Here is a 10247-nt window from a genome sequence, read left to right on the forward strand (position 1 = left end):
CTTTAAAACTAATTTTAATTCTTATCCACCTAGGGTAGTTTGAAGCTAATTTTAACTCTTATTCAGCTGCGCTGGCTTGCTCCTTTTTCAAGGGACATGGCTAAAATTACCTCAGGTGCCAAGAATTTGCTGTATTCCCGAGAGCAAGGTCAGCCCCGGAGTCAATTTTACCTTTAAAACGAAATTTATTTATCCACCTGTTGGTAGTTTGAAGCTAATTTTAACTCTTATTCGGCTGTGGTGGCTTGCTCTTTTTTAAAGAGACATTGTTGAAATTACCTCTGGTTCCACCAAAACTTTACTATAAGAACTCGAGTCTTGGCTAAACTTACCCCGGACGCCAAGAATTTGCTTTATTCCCGAGAGCCAGGTCAGCTCTCGAGGCAATTTTACCTTTAAAACTAATTTTAAAATTACCCCAGACGCCAAGAATTTGCTTTATTCCCGAGAGCCAGGTCAGCTCTCGAGGCAATTTTACCTTTAAAACTAATTTTAATTCTTATTCACCTGGACTAGAATTACGTTATTCCCTAAAGGAAAGACTATCTTTAGTGACCTGTGGTATCGGCGTCCTTTTAAATAACACACCGTTGATATTACCTCAGCCACCGCTGGCCGTTTTACTCCGAAGAATACACGCCGCGGTTAAAATTACCACAGGTGCTCCCCTTACTCCGCGAGAACAGGCTATTCATTAGCTAAAGAACTCCCGCTCCCCCCGTATCTTACAACGTAGAAAAGTCTCAGAATTACCTCAAAAGCTCAAAAGGCCCTGCCCGGCCTCGAGCTCGAGGACTTGGGCCGCGGGAGCGCCGGAGAGAGAGACATTTTTGCCCCCGGCGCCCCGCAGCATCGTCTCTTTTGAGGAAAAAGAGACGCGGTAGCGGCGTCTGCAGCCTCTGCAGCGCGCTCGCTTTTCTTTTTTGCACTCAGCCTGAGGGAGCCCGCCGTCATTTTAAATGCCCCCGCCTCTCGGAGAGGAGAGAGGCCTCTTAGCCAATCCGAGCGACGGGTTTTCGGAGCAGCCAATCGCGGCCGAAGTGGCCGCGCGAGAAGAAACTCGCCAGGAGGTCCTTGGGTGGCGCTGGGCGGGGGAAGGGAGCGCGCTCGCGCTCGTGCGCTCGCGCACACAGTGGGCGCGCTCGCGCTCGTGCGCACGCGCACAGTGGGCGCGCGCGGCTGTTTCCCCCCCCCCCCAACCTCGCAATCCGGTCCCGGCCGCAGCTCCCGGAGCGGTTGCCATGGAGACGGCGGGAAGCAACGCGCGGCGCTTCATCCCGGCCAGGTGGGCCGAAGCTGCGCAGGTGAGGGGAGATTGGGCAGTTGCGACATTGTGCGTCAGCGTGTAATGCCTTCTCCTGGAGGCTTCGCCCCATCTGGGGGAGCCTTCGTCTCACCGGAGAGGGGGGTGGGGGGTGGGAGCCTTTGAACTACAAATCCCATCCCTTAGGCAGTCAGCGGATCTCCCGTGGTGCGTGAGAGGCCGGAGTAAGGTTGGAGGCTGCACGGCCCCTCCCGCAAAGGCCCAGTTTAAAAAAAAAATCTGAAAATTTAATACAAGAAAATAATAAAAAAAATAAAATTATGATTATATGTAGAGAATAGGAGATGCGTTGGACTACAGTTCCCATTAGCCAGTGTGTTGCAAGATGGGCAATCCCCATCAGCCCTCACCCCAAGGCTGGCTAATGGGAACTGTAGTCCAAAGCATCTCCTATGCTCTACCTATACCCATTATTTTATTTTAATTTTTTGTATTTACTGTATTAAATTTTCTGGTTGCAGTTCCTTCCCACCTAAAATTCAAAGTCCCTTTTTCTTTTTTTGTTTGCATCTTCTCCACCATGTTACAATCTTGCCAGGTAGCCCATGGTTTTATTTTGTTGTGCAAATATTGAATTTATTTTTTCCAGGTTTTTTTTAAGAAAAAAATCTAGGATTGATTTGTTTTGCTTTGCTTAAAAGTTATAATAGAGTTTTTGATACATGGTGTCTTGCCCTGTGAAAGAAATTGACCCAAGTTTGAAACTGTTTCTCCCTTTTTCTGTTATAGGAATTTTTATTATTAGGTGGCACCGAGAGTGTTACGGAGTCGGCAGCTTATAAGTTTAATACAGCCATTTTAAGATGTCTGAACTTCAACTCCCATAATTTACCTCTATGGCTTTGATAATGTTTAGATTGTTCCTTGTTCTGTTTCTGTATCACTCACTACCTCAAAAACCTTGCTGTTGATTTCAGATGGCAGCCCAGGTATCCGGTATATAACAGAGCCTCTTATTAAGAAGCTGGCCAAGCAAGAGAATCTGGCGCGCGTAACTGCTCTGAACCTTTCTCTCGGTAAAGATGGAGGGAAAAAATTTAAGGTATATGTCTGGTGCTTTGTACTTTAACAACCATCAACTACAGACAAATAATTCTTAGATAACAATTAAGCATTTCTTCCCAGGGCAGGAAGTCTTGTCAGGTGCCTGTTTGAGATACACGTATCATTTCCTGCGCTGCTGGATTTTGTACCAGTTGCAGCTTCTGTATGCTTTTCAAAGGGCAGCCCCATACAGAGTGCATTAGAGCAGTGCAGGAGGGGAGTGACTGAGAGGTGAGTGACTCTGCGCAAGGCTTCCTAAGTGAGCAGGGTTGCAATTGGCACACAAGATAGAATTGTGCAAATGGCCTGCTGGCCACAGCTGTCACTTGCTTATCAAGAAGTTGAAGGTCCGGAAATTGTGCACCATTGCCAAATGAGGGAACACAACCTTATTCAGAGTGAAAGATGGAACTATCCTGGAATTGTTTAGGGCACAAATCCAGAGCCAACCCATCTTGGGGGAGATTCTATTTTTCCTCCTCATCCAGACACTGATGGCCTCCAGCAATTTTACTGCATCACCTGCTTGGCCTGGGGACAAGATCTAGAACAGGTTATCACCAGCATATTGATGATAGCAGGACTCGTGTTGACAAATTACGTTCCCCGGTGGTTTCATTTAGATGTAAAAAGAAGCAGGAAAAAGAGACTTGGAATCTCTGGGAAGGTCTCTCCTCCTCCACCAGCACTGACTGTAATCATGCCCGAAGGAAGGAGGTGAACCACTAAAGACTTGCGTCCCCCACCCCAGTCCCACAGAGGCAGTGAGGAGGCTGCCTTGGCTGAGAGATCAAGGACCAGGAAGGTTGCACTCCTCAAATTTGGTGTCATCCACAAATTCCTCCAATGCAGTTTCCATGCTGCACCTCCACTGGAAGACTGAGCACTATGGATCCCAGGCAGCAACATGCTCCCAAAATATACTCCTTCAATACTTTTTTAAGTTTTCATAAAGAACAAGGATACATTGTCTTAATTTTGCAGGATTGTGGCATGTGATAGTCTAAGAGAAAGGTGTTTATAATTGCTATTACGTCAGATAATTGCTAACCTACTTTGCAAGTGGATTACTAAGGTGGAAAATTCTGAGGCACCATCTAGATGCTAAGTATTCTTAGATACTTTCAACAATTGGTGGCCTGTGGCAAAATATTTACAATAGTGTGTGTGAAATGCAGCTGAACCCAATGAGTCACCAAGGCAAGTTTCTTCTAAACAGCTCTGTGTAGTAGCCAGTGATTTATAAATACTTTTATTACTGTTAATAAATCAAATGCAAAAGTGAACAAACATCTCCTAGAGATTCCTCAAAGATCAGAGGCACTGGATTGGAAAGGCCGTAGCTGAAAGAAGACTACGTGCCAGAGGAGGAGCCGCCTCTCTCCATGCCACTCAGGGGTCCCAATTGAAGGAGTCAGGACCTCAGAATTGACATCTTAAAGAGCTAACTTTCCCGAGAGAGAAATAAAAATTTAGAGAACCTGAACTGGCCACCCTTCTTCATTTAAACAGTATTTCAAAAACATCTCTCCTTTATATTGCCAGGTGAATTTCAGTAAATCACTTCTTCTCCATCCGGGATGATGTAATGGCAAGGTGGGTGAGCTCTGCTCCAAGCAGCAGCTGAGGCACTGGCAGAATCAGAATTTTAGCATGCTCTGCTGGGTGGGGATCATCTAACAGAAACAGTCTCTGCTTCCTCTTGCTACATTCACACGTACAGCTGAGGGCCCCTACGTAGACCCAAGAGAGAGTGCGACTCCTGGAGCTGGGATGCTTTTGGTCCTGACATGGGAGGGAGGTTGGGGAGACTGGCAGATCCTACAGTGAGGCAACCTGGGCCTCTTGATCTGGCAAAGGATCTTACGAATTTCAGTTGTTAAGAGAGGGGATGATGGGGGCAAAATAAAAAAAAAAACATGGGAATGAAGACCAGGAAAAGTCCAGTGGGAGGAAGGAAACTTAAGACGGAATGACGCCGGTGGCAAGCAGGATGATGAGAATAAGGATGATGACAGCAATGATGCAGATTATGGCAATCATCTTGATATTCTTCCACCAGTACTTTCGGGCCACTTTTTGTGAGGTTGTCTTGAAGTGTTCTGACTGTAGAAAAAGATGCACATCACTTACAAAGAGTGAAGAGAAGCTTCCCTCCCTGAACCTGGGGAGGTGGGGGGGGAGGGGGGGAGGGAGGCTTCATTTGCAAATATATTGGCAGATGCCTACTCTGACTGACCAAAACTTTTTCTTAATAGCAATTTTATTAAAATTACAACTATCGTAGTAAAAAAATGCAAACTAAAAAGAATATAAAACTAGAAGGTGCAGAGAAAAAAAAAGAATATCAACTCTTACCCAAGCAAAGCAAGTGCTCCTTTATACGCTTGGTGAGCATGCAGGGTGACTTCTGCATGCACACCAGGCCACTGTAAGAAGTTACCATCTTTAAAAAGAAAATTTTATTAGCCCAGAAGCAAAACAGGGTCTGTGTTCATGAAACACAGTCAACCATGTCAATTAAAGATCTACTGCCTGCATTTATGCAAGATACTAATCTTGATTACCTCTGTCTTAGTATATTGCGCAGATATGGCTTTTTCAATATAATATGTGAACCCACAAAATGGTTCGATGAAATAATGAAGCTTAAATATAGTGTGCAAACATAGTGAGTTTGTTCAAACGGGAATTCCATCCAACTTTAGCCCAACAAACAAGGTTTAGGAGTGATGTGATAACTGTTTTCCAGTACTTGAGGGGCTGTCACAGAGATGAGGCAGTCGTCTGATTCTCTGCATATTGAACAAAGATGTTTGGTTTCTCTTCAGCTCATTAACTAATTTTCATTTCTCCACAGAGGTAATCTGAGCTGCAGGGAGAACCTACCCTTCTCCCTCTAGGTTATTTCACCTACCTTGCCAAATGTCTATCACAAACCCCACATGGCTTATGCCAGAGGCACTTTAGACCTCAACTACTCATTTCAGAGAATAATAAATAGCCCCAAATAAGACAAGGGGCTCTTCTGGCTTCACGGATGCCTCTCTCCTCTCCGCATGCCTTCTCCTGGATCGCTTTCCTCCCCTCAAGCCAGATGAGCTAATACAGCCCAAATGGCACAGCAAAGCCTAGGAATGCTGGCTTGCCTTTGACTCGGTTTAAGTAACTTCCTTCCTCCCTCATCTGGCTTGTCTTAACACTGCCATTCCCTATTGATACATGATCCTTTGTGAATCAACAATTGTATAAAAAGCAAAACAGACAAGGTTATGTTGCATAATCAACATTTTGCTCTTTTCTCACCCCTGGCTGCTGGACTTATACTCGGGAAGAAGTTTAAGGGTTCCCCCTCACTCTTGTCCTGGACCTCGAAGTGAAACTTGGGTGCATGTTTATTTCTACCACACAACACAGAGTAAGAAAGCCCACCGTTGCTTCCAGGTCTTCCGTCTTGTTGCGCAGATGGTCAAGGTTCTCACCCCTTGCTAGAATCCGCTCCACATTCTGTGTCATGATGTTCTTGACACCCTCAACTTCATTCTGGAGATTCTTCACCCGGTCATTGGCCATCCCTGGGCCACTTCCATTGCCTCCCTCCTGGTGAGAAAAAGAACAAGATTTTGGCAGGCAGAAGGAAGAGAAAGATCCTACCTACTCCTTTCCTTTCTCCTTCCCGTGCTATCTCTACATTGGAATGCCATAACCGAGATGGTCTGTTATCAAAGTTTCAGGCAAAGAGGGAAAGGTACCATTGTCCAACAATAACAAAATCTTCCAATGACTAGGTGTCAGAACCCTCAATGATTAATCATGCATATTCTCTGGGCTTAGGTTATTCGGGTTTTGCCATTCTATGGGGGAGGGGGTAGCTGGGGGCTTGTAGTGCCTCCATCTGCTTTGATGTATCCTCTATGGGGTGTGAAAGGAATGCCTGGGGCCATCAGCGAGCAGGGAAGAACTTGAGAAGACCTAACAACCTTAAGAGAGGCACCCTATCAGTTGCTTTCCCACAGCTCAATGTCACCTGTGGATTGGCTTGTTTGAACCCCGGATGGACAGTTGGGGTGGGGTTATTGTTTTGCAGGTTTAACTTATTGATTTGGGTGGGAAGCCCTCAGATCCTGCCTACTTTCCTGCTTTCTGTACCTGCCAATAAAAGTTCCTTTTGAAATGATGCAAGTTTTAAGTACTGCTTTTTTGTTAGAGAAACGGAGGCAGGTCCTTACACTAGGTGCAGTTTCCAAAGACTTCTAAAAATTGCTGACATACAAATTACCTCCTGGTATGAAAAGTATGCCAGGCATCTCCCAGGACCAGCAGAATAACTCCCTGCAGCCACCAGCAGGACAAGCAATACAGGCAGAACCAGAACAAGGTGTCCGCATCATCACAAAGGAGCTGCAATGGAGCCCTTTGCTGAATGGAATGGACATAAGCTAAGCATGTGAGGAGAGAAAAATCCTCTAGAAGATAAAGCTGTTCTGCATTTCTCCGAAATTTAATGGAATGACTGCTTCTATATAAAACAGATCCTGGAATCAATTCCATTAGATCAGAGGTAGGCAACCTCGGCTCTTTTATGACTCGTGGACTTCCAGAATAGCTGACTCAGGAATTCTGGGAGTTGAAGTTCACAAGTCATAAAAGAGCCGAGGTTGCCTACCCCTGCACTAGATAAACCAGACCAAGAGGTCAATTCATACCATCGTAGAATCATAGGGCTGAAAGAGACCTGGAGGTCCTTTGGTCCAACTTGTGAACTAGGGTGCTCAAGGCAGGAGTCTTATACCAGCCCAGTCAAATGGTTGTTCAGTCTATTTTTGAAAAACTCCAGTGATGAAGCACCCACAAACCTAGGAGGCGCGGGCAGAGCGCGAAGACGGAGCTTTTTCCGGAAGCCGTTCTGAGGCGAAGCACTCAGCCCTCTGATTCCTCCACCTGGGCCGCCCCGCCCTTCTCGTCCCTGCCCCTGGCCGGCTCGAGGCGGCCTTCCGGGCGTCCCGGAGCCCCAGGCTGGAAAGGCGCCCGGCTTCCGCGCCCCCGGGCGGCGGGCAGCGACACCCCCAGCCGGCGGCGGCCGCCCCGCCCGGGTCGCGTCGGGCCCAATAGCGGCGCCCCTCCCCGTCCCGGAGGCAGGTGCGATCGCCGGCAGCCCGCCCGGACAGCGCCCTTCCCCCCCTCCGAGAACGGGGCTTACCATGGCCGTGGCGTCCCGTTCAAGCCTCGAGAGTCGAGGCCACTTCCCGATACTCGGCGGTCCCCCCGGACGTCCTACTTGCTCCTCCGGCCGCGCCGTCACCTCCTCGCAGGTAGTCTTGGGCGGATCCAACCGCGGTTCCGCCCTCCCCGGGCGAGAGAGGGCTGCCCCGGTCCCGTGGACCGAGACGAGTGCGGGCGGCAAATGGGCCGAGCAGAAGCGGACGGGAGCGGCTGCCCTCTTCCGCCCCGGCTTCAGGCAAACGCCTCCCTTCACGGGCTGGACTAGAAGACCTTTAAGGTTCCTTCCAGCTCTATTCTATTCTTATCTGACTCCCGGAAGGTTCCCGCGGGATTCGAGCCGCCTGGAGAGCGAGGGGGGACGAAAGGTGGAGCAGGCAAAGTCTCTGTGCCACAACGCTGAGGCCCTCGCCTCAGGACAATTGCAGATTTTTAAAAATTAATTTAACGTTTAATGCTGTAGTTCATCCTGATCTGACTTGGCCAGGAGTGCTGAGTGCGAGCAGTGGGGTACCTGAAGGTTCTGCCTAAGGCAGATGGTTCAAATAGCTTGCATAAGTAACTGGAAAAGCTTGCCTGGTTTAAGTATGGCTATCACACCAGCCTTCCTCCATGTGTTGGATATCTGAACAGTGTTTAAGCATCTGTTATAGAGGTTGGATTCTTTTGTTTTAGGTCCAAAATGTGTAATCTGCTGGAGCTGAATCTTGTCAATGGCAGCTGCTTTGCCATTCTTACACCTGCCTATTGGCTCCTGTTGTAAAGGAACATGTCAAATTGCTCTTCTTCCATTTCTTGTTCCTGACTATCCTCTATTTATGTTTTTGTAGACTGGAATAGTAGCTGGTGGGCAATTTGGCTAGCTGAGATTTTGGCATATAATGATAATTTGTTTGTATCATTGTTGAGATGGTTAAGTAAACTCCATTGTTTTTGGCTGCTACAACTCATATCCATCTCCATAAGCTTAATCCATCATTCCCTTTTGTGCTCTGAAATGGCTGGGTATTCAGTTCTTCTGCCAGAAATGATAGTGAGATCACCATTTTTGACCTTGGAAACAAAACAATTCCAACATGGTTAAAGCCCTGTTAACATACATTGTGTCTTTCATGACTGGAGTAGCTGGTCTTGAGGGTCCCAAAGCTTGAGATTTGCCTATTCCACAGCTATTTCTGAGCCATGAGTGGCCTAATACTGCTTAACTTTGGCAGAAACATGCCCTGGTGACCTTTTTTTGGCTTTTATCTCATGGTCAATCCATGTCAGGCAGCATTTTTATTTTCCAGGAGTGCTGGGGAATAAGCCACCCAGGGGAAGTACACAATACATCAAGGGGACCTGAGAGCTCAAATCAGCTGGTGTGGGTGCACCCTTAATGCAGCATGATGCCCGAATTGGTCCTAGATTCTGCCTTGGCTCTCTCCTACCAATAAGCAACTGAATTGAAGATCATTTCTTTGATTTATTAGGATACTCTAGGAAAAAATATTCCAAATATCCTCTCTATATGAAAAGAGGGAACCTAGAACAAAGTCTCAGATTTCCTTTTATATTCAGTACAGCAGAAAAAAGTACAAAATAGTTGATTGGGTGGAAGAAATCATATATGTGGAAAACAACTGGCTCATCTTATGAAAAGGGCTTTAAACCAAAATTGAGGGGGCCAATTTTCACGACCTTTAGAACCTGATTCCAAACAAAAACCACTAGATAACCAATCAACTAAGGAGGTAGGGAGTAAAGAGAAAAAAGAAAGAAAAGAAAGAAAAACATAATGAAGTAGAGAGTGATGGATAAAAGGAAACAAACAGGGTGAACTTGAAGTATTAGTACATGCAGGCAGATATGATGTAGTTTCCATTACTGAAACTTGGTGGGATGAAACTCATGACTGGAATGTAATAATGGAAGGATACAAACTATTGAAAAGAAACAGACCTAACAAAAGAGGAGGTGGAGATGCATTATATGTAAAAGATCACTACATCTCTACAGAAATACACAAAACCAAGGATGAAAACCTCCTAGAATCCATATGGGTCAATATAAAAAGAATGACATTGCTATAGGCATATACTAAGGCCACCCAACCAAGCAGAAGAAATAGATACACTCTTTGCTAACCAAACAGTTAGCTAACCAAAGCAGCAGCCAAAAAAGCTAATACAATCCTGGGTTGTATAAACAGAGGCATAGAATCAAGATCACACGAAGTATTAGTACTGCTTTATAGAACCTAGTAAGACCACACCTGGAATACTGCAGCCAATTTTGGTCACCCTATTACAAAAAAGATGTTGAGAGTTTGGAAAAAATTCAGAGAGCAACTGACGATTAAAAGCCTGGAGACTAAACATATGAAGAACGGCTGCAGGACTTGGATTTGGCTAGTCTAAAGAAAAGAAGAAACGGGAGACATGATAACAATATTCCAGTATTTGAGGGGCTGCCATCAAGAAGAGGGGGTCATGTTATTCACCAAAGCACCAGAGGGCAAGACAAAAGTCAAGGCTAAAAAAAAGTTTCTTTCAACATATAAATAACAAGAAAAAAGTCAAGGAAACAGTCCACTAAAGGGAGAAGTCTGTTTTGACTAGCGAAATACCTGCAACCCGCTCCTCCCTCCGTGCCGAGTGTGTCAACTAAAAATGAGAAA

At 46.1% G+C, this 10247-nt stretch overlaps 1 protein-coding gene and 1 long non-coding RNA gene across 2 annotated transcripts; one reads left to right on the forward strand and one right to left on the reverse strand.

The window, feature by feature from the left end:
* The first annotated feature begins 1163 nt into the window (after positions 1-1163).
* Positions 1164-4286, forward strand: LOC120320114. The gene is made up of 2 exons (XR_005559908.1): positions 1164-1304; positions 2242-4286. It is a non-coding gene; the product is annotated as an uncharacterized LOC120320114 (long non-coding RNA).
* LOC120320111 (vesicle-associated membrane protein 8-like) lies at positions 3605-7761 on the reverse strand. Its single transcript, XM_039369566.1, has 3 exons — positions 7569-7761; positions 5801-5968; positions 3605-4474 (listed from the first exon to the last, which is right to left on the reverse strand). Exons 1-3 carry the CDS (start codon positions 7569-7571, stop codon positions 4331-4333), a joined length of 315 nt encoding a protein of 104 aa, XP_039225500.1. The 5' UTR covers positions 7572-7761; the 3' UTR covers positions 3605-4330.
* Positions 7762-10247: the final 2486 nt, after the last annotated feature.

The sequence above is a fragment of the Crotalus tigris genome, unplaced genomic scaffold (genome assembly GCF_016545835.1).
Source record: "Crotalus tigris isolate CLP2741 ecotype Arizona unplaced genomic scaffold, ASM1654583v1 scf7180000021166.54979, whole genome shotgun sequence".
Lineage (NCBI taxonomy): Eukaryota > Metazoa > Chordata > Lepidosauria > Squamata > Viperidae > Crotalus > Crotalus tigris.

Bases quoted from the DNA above. Each gene is read 5' to 3' on its own strand.
- LOC120320111 (XM_039369566.1), bottom strand. The intron at 4,475-5,800 runs GTGGGCTTTCTT...CTTTTTCTACAG, and splicing joins CGGAAGACCTGGAAGCAACG to TCAGAACACTTCAAGACAAC.